This window comes from Anopheles coustani, chromosome 2, assembly GCF_943734705.1.
Source record: "Anopheles coustani chromosome 2, idAnoCousDA_361_x.2, whole genome shotgun sequence".
In the NCBI taxonomy this organism is placed as follows: Eukaryota; Metazoa; Arthropoda; class Insecta; order Diptera; family Culicidae; genus Anopheles; species Anopheles coustani.
The window spans coordinates 22,263,850-22,276,921 of NC_071289.1; the positions used below are offsets into that span (position 1 = coordinate 22,263,850).

General features: G+C 46.1%; 1 protein-coding gene across 1 annotated transcript in view; it reads right to left on the reverse strand.

Moving 5' to 3' along the window:
- Nucleotides 1-12,785, reverse strand: part of LOC131266321 (uncharacterized) — a 117,110-nt gene extending 104,325 nt beyond the window's left edge. Inside the window, exons 1-3 of the mRNA XM_058268787.1 lie at nt 12,739-12,785; nt 11,385-12,675; nt 10,113-10,551 (exon numbers count right to left, since the gene is read on the reverse strand). Of these exons, the coding sequence (XP_058124770.1) occupies nt 10,113-10,121 (9 nt within the window). The 5' untranslated portion in view covers nt 10,122-10,551; nt 11,385-12,675; nt 12,739-12,785. The remainder of the gene's footprint in view (nt 1-10,112; nt 10,552-11,384; nt 12,676-12,738) is intronic.
- Between the last annotated feature and the right edge of the window lie 287 nt (nt 12,786-13,072).

A 13,072-nucleotide genomic window follows, 5' to 3' on the forward strand; every position in this document is an offset into this window, starting at 1 on the left:
CAAGGGTCACCCTAGGAAAGGAAATGTGCTACACCATCTGCAAGCATTAACCTACAAAAGGCCAACGTACTGGCGGCGCCTACTAGAAAGAGGTCGAAAAAAGTCGAACGAGATCCTTGCGTGCAACCAAGGAACGGTCCAGCCCGGGCGACTCCTAGAGGCCCACAGCTGGCAACGCCATTGGTGAAATCATAATAGCCATAATGGGCTTATTAAATACCGGACTTGTCGGCACCGCAGGTTCCCTGAGAAGACATCCTCGCAAAACATGTTGGGTTAGTCGGTCAGTGACTTTCAACCGTAGGGTCCTTTGGTGCGTCAAAGAAAACCGCCAGACTTGGAAAATGGAGGTTAATGGGAGACTGAAAGTCATCGCTCACGATTGCCTGGTTTACTTTCGCTCACAGTGTCATCTGATATACTCAAGGATTTTGGCATAAACTCTTAGGTTCTAAATCGTAGCTACAAATCTGAGCATTTCCTGGCATCAAAACAGTGAGGTTACAGATTCGGTATCTTGGAGGTGGACCGGTACATTCTACGGCACCTACACAGAATTACCGATTAACTATTACGTCGATAAAAATAGTTCAGGTAGTCAACACCTGCATTCCAAGAGGCTTTCCTTCGCAATGGAAGCAACGTATAATCGACAGCCGTTTCATTCCATTTCCTATTTTATGGCAGGCGTTTAAGGGAATCGATACCACGCTTTCCCGAGGGGGAGCTTCTTCTCCCACCGGCTGCGATTCACCGTGCTACGAGCGTTCAATGGCGCTTCTTATCCTGGCTAGGGAAAACTCGACTCGATCGTCCTTTTTTCCCGTGCCACTTCGCACGCTATCCGTTGATGGATAAAAATGAATTTTTAATCATATTGACAGTTAAGTCACACCGAGCCCACTCCACCGTCAGACACATACCAGCATGGGCTTATTGAACCCACGCGTGCACATACACACGTCTACGGCGGTGTATGTTAGACCGAAGTGCCTTCCTTCGTGTGGGCGAACGGTTTTCCCGCACTCCATAGGCTTCGCCCTGGGGGTGGGCGAGGTGAAAAACTATAGGTATGGAAAACAAATGTAGGTTGCCCTCGGTCGTTGGCGTTGGAGCAAACGTCGGATTGCGGACGACGCTGAAAATGGAATATCGATTTTCCACCCGTCTCGCTCGTTTTTCCCGCTTCTAGGACTGCCTTCTCCGTCCCTTTTACTCCCCCTTGCGAAGCCAGCGCTCTTGTGCCGTTCGATTGTGCGGCCATATCTAGGACATTTCACATTTCGTTTGTCTATGCCGTGGCCTATGGCGTTGCCGTGGCAATTGATTGAAGGGGGATGCAATTCGGTGTTCACCCGCCGGGAGGTTCTCGAAACCTCGAATCGATTGTGCTTGTTCGCCCGGTCGGCGATGGAAAAGCAAACGCGGCACTGCGAGATCCTAAAGGCGTGAATAAATAACAACTTGCCGAGGCACAAATCACGAATGCAAATGCCCCGACATTGACGCACCGGCAGCGTTCGGTATCCGGCGTGGATCGAGGGAATGCGATCGAATCCAACCCATGATTGACCCGGTTTGGAAAGTGCAGTTGCACCTTTGCCCGGGGACTACGATGGCCGAACAATTCATCATTATCAACTCACGAGCACCGCGCCGAAGCTCACGGGAAATCCTTGCCAACGAAAAATGCCCCACCCGAAGGGCATACCGGAAAGGTTCAGGGCCGCGGAGCGGGCACGTGCTGGCATTACCTCCCGATTTCGCCGATAGTTCCATAAATGGTGCGCTCAATTTTTGTAGCCACACTTCGAGCTCCATTCATCAAGCAGTTTCCCGATTTTATGGGTGGAAAATTATCGATGAACGTCAATCAATAATTGATTTACGATGCGGAAAAAAGCTGCAGGGCAAACATGTACCCGTAAAGTACACGCGTACCGCTGGCCAGCGCGTAACGGATATTTATAGTCGCCAGCCGGAAGATTAATGTACAATAATCCGCTTTTGTTCGGTGCCATCCAATCCCGGAGCGGCGCGCAGTAATGATTTCTTAATTCGATTTTCCATCACTCCCCGTTCGTCGATATCATCCTTAGTTGCCTCCTTTTCAGCCGGCAACAAATGATGACCATGGACAAGATTTCTATCTTCCACCTTTGGCAAACTGTTTCACCCTTCTTGCGTCAAAAGAAGATCCATTTCCACAAACGAGTGGGTGAGTTTTTATACGCCGTTTCGTTGTCCTTTTCGTATGACGAAAGGATTCTGGAAACGGAAAAATCGACAATAGACGGAACCTTTTCTATTGATTTTCCACAACACTACCCATGTGATTGTCGTATAGAAATATATATTGTATCACAGTCCTATTGGATGTATTTCTTCTTATGTCCCACTTTAGCCAGCATTTTCCAATCAATACTGCCAGATCTGGGACTTTTCAAACGACCTGAATCCGAAAATCGATCTTTTCACACAAAAATAAATACAATCTCGAGAAACGGCAGAATTTGACGAACTGTGTTGTTAGTTTAATCAACACATACTGCTGGCACATACATTGTCTTGTTTAACACTTGCTAGTTTTAGTCTGATGCACTACTTTTCTACAACATGAACCCGTCTGCAACTTCGATAAACTTTCCCTCTCGCTTCCATTGATGTTCCAGAAATTAAAACACACAAAACATGCATTCCACAACCCTACACGAGCTAACCGACAGAAGTGTGAAGCTGTTACGAACAAATTTAGAGAGAAAGCGTTAGACAATTAAATAATTAAACTAATTCAACTCGATCGCGTCCCAAAAACGGTATGATTATTAGGGACTGCTCGCCCAGTGACAGTCCATCGATTTCTTATTCGAAACGTTACGTTCAAAAGCTAACATTAAGTGCAATCCACGAATGAAAAACGCGACGTACCGGCAGCCGTAAGGAACACGAGATCCGTTCCGAGCAACGCGACCATTGCTTATGCTTCCAAAAGCGAGAGCATTAAGGTCAAAGCCTAAGCCGAGCCTGGTGGTCGTGGAGGTGGTGGTATTGATTTTGTTTTCGCCGTTTCCTTCACCTCACCAAGAGCTCATTTCCCATGTAAATCCCGTTCCGCCCGTGAGACGCGTCCGGAGAAAGTGGTGCACCTTCGAGCCAGCGGAAGCCGGAGGGGACAGAGTATCCGACGCTCGTCGTCCCAGCGCAACGCTGGGGAATAACTTAATCAAACGTGCATTAGAATGATTACGGTTGGAGAGGGTTGGCGTTCGAGACCGGGAAGCTGACGTCCATGACAAAGCCAATTTCAGCTAAATGGTTTTATCGAACGGCATCATGTTCCCTAATCCTCGGCGGAGTTGTCCGTTCCGTTTGCCGTGAGCGTCAGCTGTACGGTGGGTTCTGGTGGTAACAACTTTCTCCGAAACAGCAACAAATCGATGAAATAGGTTTGTGCCACATCGATGGGAAAATGTGAAAAAACATTCTTTCATTTTTATTTATTTTTGCTACACTTAGGAAACTCACGTTGGTTCAACAATTTATAGTCATGCTAACCTTTCCTGTTGATTTTTGCTGCAGTTGTTGCGTACAATCAATAAACACACATGCACATCATGTGCTCGTTGAATAAATCATGCCCAGCGTGATGCATAAACTCCGGCTGGGTAGATCAACAAATTGTTCGGCTTGAAAACGCCTGGTCATTAATCTTTTTCCGGGTTCTACCAACATCCACGTTACATCAGCTGTTCCAATGTGTTGCATATCATTTTTTTCTATAAAAAAGGTTTATTTTCCCTGGCAAAACCCAGCGGGAAAGATTGATGAAAAATATCAATAATCACAACCTACGGGAAATTTTCACGCTCTTTTTTATCAACCCATAAACGAATTTATTACCATAATCCCATAAAATCATTACCATCCGAAACGGGTCAAAAAGCACAAGAAAATGGCTGGCCGGCTGGTTTTGAACCGCTTAAAGGGAAGTGGGTACAAATTTCTCACATCGCTAACCGCACGTTCGGGTGACAAAATTACATTATTTTCCCGACCCGTTAGCACAACCTACACGAACACACATTGCGTGGGTATAATGTCACCCGAAACACAGCCACCGCGTTTTTCATCGGGTGACCATTCACCTCGTTCCACCGTTATCCAGGCATGCCCGGGTCACGAAAAACCACACCAAATAGGCTCACCTGGGGTCACCGTCCGAGGTGGGAAAGAGGAGTTTCATTCGGCGTCGGGCTTGGGAATGTTCTAGCATTCCGTTAAATGCCACCTTCGATGAAGAAACATTTAAGGCTCGTTCATTTAACAACCGAAACAAAATGACATAACCTTTCGTCGCACAAAGCACCGCCACCTAAGGCAGCTCTCGTCCGGATGTAGGGTTTCCACCGTAACCTGGGCGGGAAGAGATTTTCCATAATGGATTCTTGGTTTTTCCGCCCATACATTCGTATGCCACCGAGCGAAATAATCTTGGCTCTTGGAATTACTCAAACAAAAACACGCCGGTACGCCCGCGGGAGCCGGCGGAAGGCAGCAAAGTTAAATTAACAACAACTTCCTTCCGCTTGAGTTTGTGTCTCCCTCTGTTCGAGCCTTTCGAGGCTGTTTGTGACACAAAAGCCCAAACCTAAATGCCGGTACGGAGAAAATTAGGCAACCGAAAGGCAGGAGCGTGGGCCGAGACCCACGGGTGGAACTAATTTCTTTCTGGCAAGCGACACATTTTCCTTATGATCGTCAAGTCGGAAAGGCAGAGAACATTATTAGAAAATACGATTAACGGGAAGCAGGTACAGGTGCTTCGCTTTCGAACCTTAAGCAAGGAGCAATAATCGTAGCCTTACTTGTACAGCATTAGGAAAAACACTTTGTATAAGTGCTGCTGAGTGCAGAACACTAATTAAAGTGTGAAACTTTTGCAAATTAAAATAATAATTTTTTGAATTTATTTCAGTTCACACTTATTGATAAAAGCGTTTAGCGGTAACTCAATCAATATCCATAAACAATACTATTTTACCAAGCCCACCAATGTTCGCAGTGGGTCCATGAACAAAACTGAAAATTTATGCAAACCCAAAACAATCCCGGCCAATTCTTGAAGCCATATTGAACCCACCCTTTCGGCAGCGCTCAGCTACTCAGCATCTCGTCGGCGTCTCTATTGCCCACTGATCCGCAAAATCAGGCTCCACGCTGAAGCGATGGTTAAATTTTATCGTTTACATATAAATTCCCCATAAAATCGACCCGTCTGTCGAAGCGCGAACTCCGCTAACAGAGTTCGGTTTCGGCAGGTTGCTTGGGCAAGATGCTCGCTATCTTGTCTCTCAATGCCCTCGATGCCCGAAGAAACCTAACCGAGAATGCTGCTTTCTTTCCTTTTTCCGTTTCCATGAATTTGGTTCTTTTTTTTCCTGCTGGTCGAAAAGCAAAAGCCGAAAACCTCCGCTGTGCGGACATGAATTTGCAAAAATTGGGTATGCTAATTTAAAATCGATAAAATTCACACGTCCTGAGCTGACAGCCGACGATATTGCTTTTCAATCGGATAGTAGTAGTAGTATTTGTTGTTTCCCCTATCCTGAAGTTTCTTTTCATCCCCGGCAAAACCGACGATCAACATACTTTCCATTCCAGGAAAACCCGAAACCACAATAAAGAAAGTGAAACATAAAATCTGAAGGTAAAAAAAACACGGTTCGCCCGAGATGGAATTTTCTCTCCAAAAAGGTACGTTAGCCGTACCCCGTCCCTCACCTCCAAAAGAAAAACCATCAAGATGGAAACACTTTTCATCTCTTCGAACGATTGAGTGGGAAAGATGGGGGGGTTGTCCAGGGTGAATTTCCAAGAAGAAATACCCAATCCCGTAAGCAAAAAGATAGCCCCTTTTTCCCTCTTCCACTCGGTGATGCGTCACCTAATCAATCACACGGTGGAAACTGTTTTTCTTCCAAACACGATGCATCGATGGGGTAAAAGGTGAAGATGAAAAACATGTATAAAGGGTGACCCCCCAAATAAACCTCCCGACACGTGGAAAAACCATGGTGAATTGATGGCAGGAAATGGTTTTCGGGGGCCGAAAGATTAATGATTTTCATATCACGTACGAGTTGATTCATTGGAAACTTTTGCAAGTATTCGAGAAATGCTTGCCGAGACTGTCAATTTCGAGCAACATGTAGTGCTGGCAATCAAAAATGTGGTAACAGGTTTCGTTGCCCTTGTTTTCTTAATAAGTAAGTCGTTTATTTCCACCTTCCTTACTAAAATGAAAATAAACATTGGAAACAGTTATGCTTTTAAACAAGCATCGAAGAGAAGTCTAGAAAAAAAGGTGTTCCTTATCCTTCTTTCTTCTCAAAGATAATTAACCTGAATAAGCAAAGAGGGCATGTTGAGCTAAGATGCTAAAAATCACATGAACTTGTCAGGAAAACCCCCTTCTTTGGACTGATCTGAACTTCAATCTGATCCAGGTTTCCCACAGCATCAAAAGCAATATGTAACGATTCTGTGTACGGTTCTTCGTCCTCCATGAAGCGGCAGAATGTATCCCATTAAATTTTGAAATTATGTAGGAAATTCAATCAAACAATCATCATGACTCTGCTAACTTCCACTCTCAGGTGTGCACAGCAGAGTGTTTTGTTGCGGAAACGGCAAACGAAGGAACGGGGGAACCATTTTGTTTCCCGTTTTGCTTGCACCCCATTATCTAGGTCTTCAGGGGCACCGGAGGTAGCTATCGCCAAGCCTTCGACACTGTAATTAACATTGCTTCAACCTGTACCAGCATGAAAGTTAACATCATAGTGGTGCCTGGTGCTTTTTTTTTTGATCTTTTAGCCTTTCGGTTTCCCGTTGTGTTGTGGATGCGTTGCGTGTGAACATCGGCTGAGCCTCCAGGGAACCGCTGAACATAAAGCGCAGCATAATAAGCCGATAATGGCGCGCCTTACCGTACGGTTGGCTGATATCTTTTATCTTGTTCGATTTTTGTTTGTTGAGTTTCCTTCTTTCCAGCCGTAACATAAAACGGCAGATATCGACCGATTGCAAAATGCACGTCGGCGCCATTGTATATCGCTCACCAAACTCTTGTACCATTGCATGGATATAATGCGTGTGTATGTGCGTTTGCATACCAGTTGATAACGAAAGTTGGTTGGAAAAGTGCTTTGTAAGCAATCAACGCCTCACAACTCGAAGCGGCTACGGAAGTTGATGTGTTTGTTTGTTCGTTTGCAGCAGCAGACGCGGGAAAAATGCAAACACCGCTAGCAAACTGTAATGCAATTTTCATTGAGTTATGATAGTGGCTATGGTTTCGGTTTCCTGCAAACAACATACTTCGGGAGCCTGTGCATTTCACGAACCTCAAACGGGAGGGGAGCGCGAGAGAAAGAGAGTCTTCCAAATGCACTGGAACGCAATGTTGAAAACATTACCGGAGAGGCATGGTTGGCGAGGAAGGAGGAACAAAAAAACAAAACAAACTCACTGAAACAACAAACATCAAAACATTCAGTAAACTTCGGTACATTACGGCACGCTGCTACAAACCTATTTCCACACGCACCAAACGGCTTTCCTCGCAATCGGCGAACCGGAACGAACAAATCTTATTTCACCCACTCGAACACGTGACAAGTAGACATGCCATTGTTTGTTATGAGTTGGGCCTTATGGAAAAAAACAGTGAGTTAAAGCTATTGCCATGACTTCATAAGTATGGTACCACATCCGTGACTTTGTCGATAGAAACAACCATTTAAAAGCTATGATAAAGTACATTTCTTACGTCTCCGCAGCATCAACTTGCGGTTTCAAGACACTGCAGTAAACCCCATGGATTTATCCTTTCAATACAATAGAACGGTCTATCGATTGATGATTTGTTTGTCTGTTGAACTTCTCCGGAAAGCTTAACTTCTTATCAGGAATGTTAAATTTCTTTTTAATTTCTAAAACTTCTCAAACTCAACGTGGGACAAATTTTCTTGGAAGGGAAATTGAAGATCCAGCAGCACAAAAACTTCGCTTAAATTGAGCTGGTTCTTGTTGGTATGCTCTACACCATTGTCTCGCCAACAGAAGAAGCAGAAGTAATCCGCAGGATTTCGGGTATGGAACAACCGAATTTTTGCCAAGAAATGTATCCAACAGTGGTGTGGAGCGAAAGTTTCTCTAGTACTTCCTTCCTTCAGCATACTCTTCAGAAAAGAAAAGCAACCTCAACAAAACAAGACGAAAACCAAATACAATCATGGCCACATTTTAACCGACACAAAACCCACTTCACTAAACACTGGTTGGGTGGGACAGTAAACACTCGCCCGACCGGCGCTTTCGTTTGCATTGCGTTAATCCTATTTTAGGGTTTTCAATTAACGGGCCGGATCAGCTTTTACGCCGCACGGAAAACCATTTCCCATGCCGATGGAGTTTCCCGTCACATTTGCTTCACTTTGCAAAGCGCATGGAATGATGCTTTTACGGTGCGCTCACATCCTCCCATCTCTGACACCCGGGAGGAGAGTCCATCGTCACAAGCGATTTTCATCATTTCCATCCGATGATGGGAGAGTGAGCGAAAAAAATAGGTATAGCTCCAACGCAACACTTCGTCAGAAAATCCCAGCTTGAGGGATGGGCTTTCCCGGAGGCTGGACCGGAGAAAGACGGAACGAAAATCCACTTTATTGCAATCCTCTAAGCGAGCTTCAGCTTTATGGGGTGAACTTTTTCTTTATGGCTCTCGATCTCCCAGATTCCACGCAAACGCGTTTATGTGGAAAGAACTCGGGCGACGACTTTCTGTCTCGAACGGCGTCTGAGGTTTGCAACCAGGACAATTGTTGAAGCAAAAATTAAACCTCCATTTGCAGCCGTCCGAGACGTTCGCCGACTCCAAATAGATTCCATCTTTATGGCACACCCATAAGAATCCTAGAAAAATTTGCCTTGCTAAAACGGATCAATCATAGAAAAAGGAAAGTTTCTTTGATTAGAAAAATAACCGCTTCACTAGCACTCATCTCTGCAGCCATCGGATCGACGACGGATTGGCAGACACTCAAATCGATGCTCCCCGGACGATTTGGGGACTGTACGGACGGGTTTTTCGCTACGCTCCATTTACGACGCACGTCTGGCAGCATTGGCGCCAGCGGTGCGTTCCGAGAACAAACACACCTTCTTCTCGCTCCACACATCCACTGAGCGGGAAATGGATCCACTGCTTTCAGCTCCACTGGCACAGGGAGGACAAAACGCTATTGACATACCTCTCACTGCGACTGCGACATCGGAACCGATCCGGAGGTGGACACGACACAGGAATGCGATCGGAGGCCGGGCTCCAAAATCCATCCTCCTGTACTATGGAGCCCGTCGGCCAAAGTGATTCAGCCAATGGAAAAATGAGATATCAAAAAGCGTTTAGGATCTACTCAACTGTATCCATCGAGCGCGTCGCTTCACACGTGGAATCTACTGACAATTGAAAAGAAAAAAAGAAAACCTGGTCCGATTTTCAATCACTCGAGTGACTGCTGACTAGTGGTTATGTTTGCTGCCCTTTCGGTTCGGTACCCTTTTTGGGAAAATTGGGTGTACCCTTCAGTGCGACATGCCCGGGCGTGTACTTTGCGCTTTGCTATGGGTTGACATTTACCTTTCTCCCGGTGGAAAAATGGAAGGAAAACACATTAAGCTTAGTGGCTCTTTGACTCTTCTGACAAACGATGCCGGGTACAACCGAAAATGAGCAGCTGGCACCGAAGATTACGTAACGTTTGGACGGTACATTTAGGAGCTTTCTACTAGATGTATGTAGGTGAAACTCTTTGCTGGCAATTGTCACCTTTCGCAGCTTGCATCCAAAGGGTATTTGGGGTAAAAGGTTTTTCATAGATAAATTGTGTCATAGAAGCTTATTTCCCCAAAGGTCATGTGATTCTCGGTTGGAAGATAAATGTTTATTTTCCAAAGTAAATTACATTCCGATCAAAGTAACCACAGGAATGTGGAGGCTTACCTAAGGGGACATTCGGGAAGAGAATGAGAAAATGTTGACTCACCTTTGACATTGTGGTGCAGAACTTTTCTTCAGCACTACGAATCTCTCCTTAATGCCACAGCCACACGCCGTCTCAGTTCGAAGCCATTGACCAAATCAGTTCAAGTCAGGTGACGTCGCGTCGTTCTTACTGTCTCTCACACCATATGCACAAACACTTTATCATACAATTTACTTTCGTTAAAATTCACCTTCGTTAACCATTTCGCGCCGGTATGGACGTGGAGACGATTCAATTTCACTCCGATGATCAGTCGTAAGCTTTCCGTTTGCGAATCAAAAGGAAAAACTTCCCTCACTGCCGCACACCTAGTGCGTCAACACATCACTGCACTGCCACGGAGGAATTCGGCACTAATTGAACAAGCACCAGAGGTGAGAAAATTTCAATAAAGCAATCACCGTTACCGAACCCGGTCGGGGATGAAAGCACAAGCATACTTTGATGGAAAAACAGAAAAACAGACAAAAACACAATACATTTAACGCACACTGGGACTCACTGCGTGTGTTTGTAGCTACAATTGGCAGAAGCTGATCTCCGAGTACTCCATCGCCTAAGCAGCCTTCACCTTGGCAACACAGGCAAACAAATTAACAAACACGGTTCAAAAAGGAAGGATTTCACCACATTAAAATCAAGGAAGAAAGTAACATGCGCAGGGTGTTTGACTCCGCCGACGAACAATATGGAATTGCGACGGCGACGCAATGGCTGCTCGGATGCTGTGAGGTTGCAGCGTTACGGACTGTCGAGTGCTTCTCTCTCTCTTTCTCTCCCTGGGGGCACTTTTGATTAAAACTTCATCCTCGCAATGGGTTTATACTTTCCACTTGTTCACTGTTCGCGGGCTCCCAGGGCCTCTAAGTTTCCAGTGTTTGGTTTGCTGACCTGCGCCTAATGACACCTACACTCGCATGTGGAGTTATTTCTTACACACTACTTCACACTAAGCGCCATATTTGCTCGAAAGCGCCACTTAAAATGGACCACTCTCGTTACTCCGTGGTCTCCCCTTGAAAATCATTTCACTTTCCCATTAGGCGAACTAATGCCGTTTCGGTGGAGCAATAATAATTGTAATTGTAAAGCGAAAAAGGCAATAGCATGCCGATTTCAGGTAGGTTAAGCCAACGTTGCGCCAACACGCACCACTCAGATGCGTTTGACCGTCATCTGTCATCAAATCTCGTTCACTCTCACTTATCCCGCTGGTTCACAGAACAGCTCCCTCCGGGGGGCCACCGAAACGATAAAAAAGAGTTCACTCACTGCTGGCCGCGATCATCCGCGAGGACAGCACGTGAGATCGCGTGTGTGGGTGCGCGCGTTTTGTAGCAGATGCCGCGAGGCCGGTTCCTGTCAGTTCACCTATCTCCTCCGGGATGCTGTCATTATCCACACGAGCACAACACGTTCGTTTTCTTCCTGATTTTTTGCTCCTATTTCTCTCCGTCACTCGGTTGCTAGCACTTCGAAACCGCGCCGAGAGAAGGGCAAAGCCAGCGAGATTGTTCCGGCACTGGAATGCCCGGGTCCCAGCTGACGACTGACTGTCTGAAAGTGCCGACCGCGGGCTCCAGTCACCACGGGGGCACACGGGGGTCCGATCTCTATGGTTTCATCAAACCACCACAAGCTAACGCCGATCGTTTCGATTTGGCTTTCGAACCGCCATCGTCACGTCGATACCGGCTCACTTTCTTCACCGCTTGATTATTACGAGCACTGCTGCACTCGGGGCCAGGGTTTTTCTACCGGTGCCCGGGTCAGCCACCGGAATGGAATGATTGTTTAGACATCTAGCAACAAAACCCGCGGCAACATACATCCGTCGAGATCCGGCGACTACTGTCGATGGCGTTCGTGCTCTTTCTTTCCCAACATTTCTTCGCTTCCGCTAGCCCCCGCTGGGGTTGGGAGATGATGACTTTTCTTTTCCGAGCTTGTGTGGTTTTGAGATGCTTTTTTCGTTTGTTTCTACTTTTGTTTTTTTTTTTTGTTTTATGCCAAAACACTCTCACTTTCCTACACTTCTCAGGTTGATCATTAGTTTGAAGCACTAGTTTTCTTCCACCGTTTCTTCCACCACAGCGCACCGATCGGGAAAGTTATCGGAAACCGTTACGAAGGTACCCTTCGGCGGCGCAAATTATCGGCATGCCCAAATTTGTTTCTCTCCATTATCTCCAAAAAGTTTGCCAACACGCTGTTGTCGATCAGCTCCCCACCTCCGGAACAATGGTCACGTTCGCCGCCAGACGCGATCAGATTGCATTTCGTCGCGAGTTTCAATCCCGCAAAATGATGAAACTCGTCCAATACCTCAATTTGCACGGGCAAACTTTTCGTTCACCGCCGGACGTCGTCCCATCATCTCGTTTATCTCATACACACACACATACACACGGAAAGATGCTGCTTTCACGGTGCAAATTCCTGGGCTCGGTTAGCAAGACGAATCAACCAAACGGCGCCGGAGATTAACTTTTCAGCTAATTTATCGAGATCGTGCTTTGCGCAAAAATCTTTGGCTGCCTCCACTTGGGATGCCAAAGCAGAACTGGAAAACAATATGGGTACAGTTATGGATACCGAGGCAGAAGAGAGAGAATATTTCACTCACGCATACCAAGCGCCAGGTAGGCGCCCCACCGTGTCATCCCTCCACGGACCCTGTTGGATAAGTCGAGATAGGCTTAGGGTTTTCAAATTAGGCTTAGTTGCGCCAGCAGGAGGATGCTGCTGCATCGGATTTTGTGATGATCGATTTTATGTTAAATTCATTTTTCTTTTGCACTTCTCCCGAGTGGAATTACGGGCGAATTTTCTTCCCTTTTGCGTTGGGTTTATATTTTCGAGCGGACGTTTTATGTTTCTACACCACATCCGCACAACAACAACGGCAAAAAAATATGGTCCATACCCTTCGGAAATGGTTCGCGTAATGGATTTGTTTT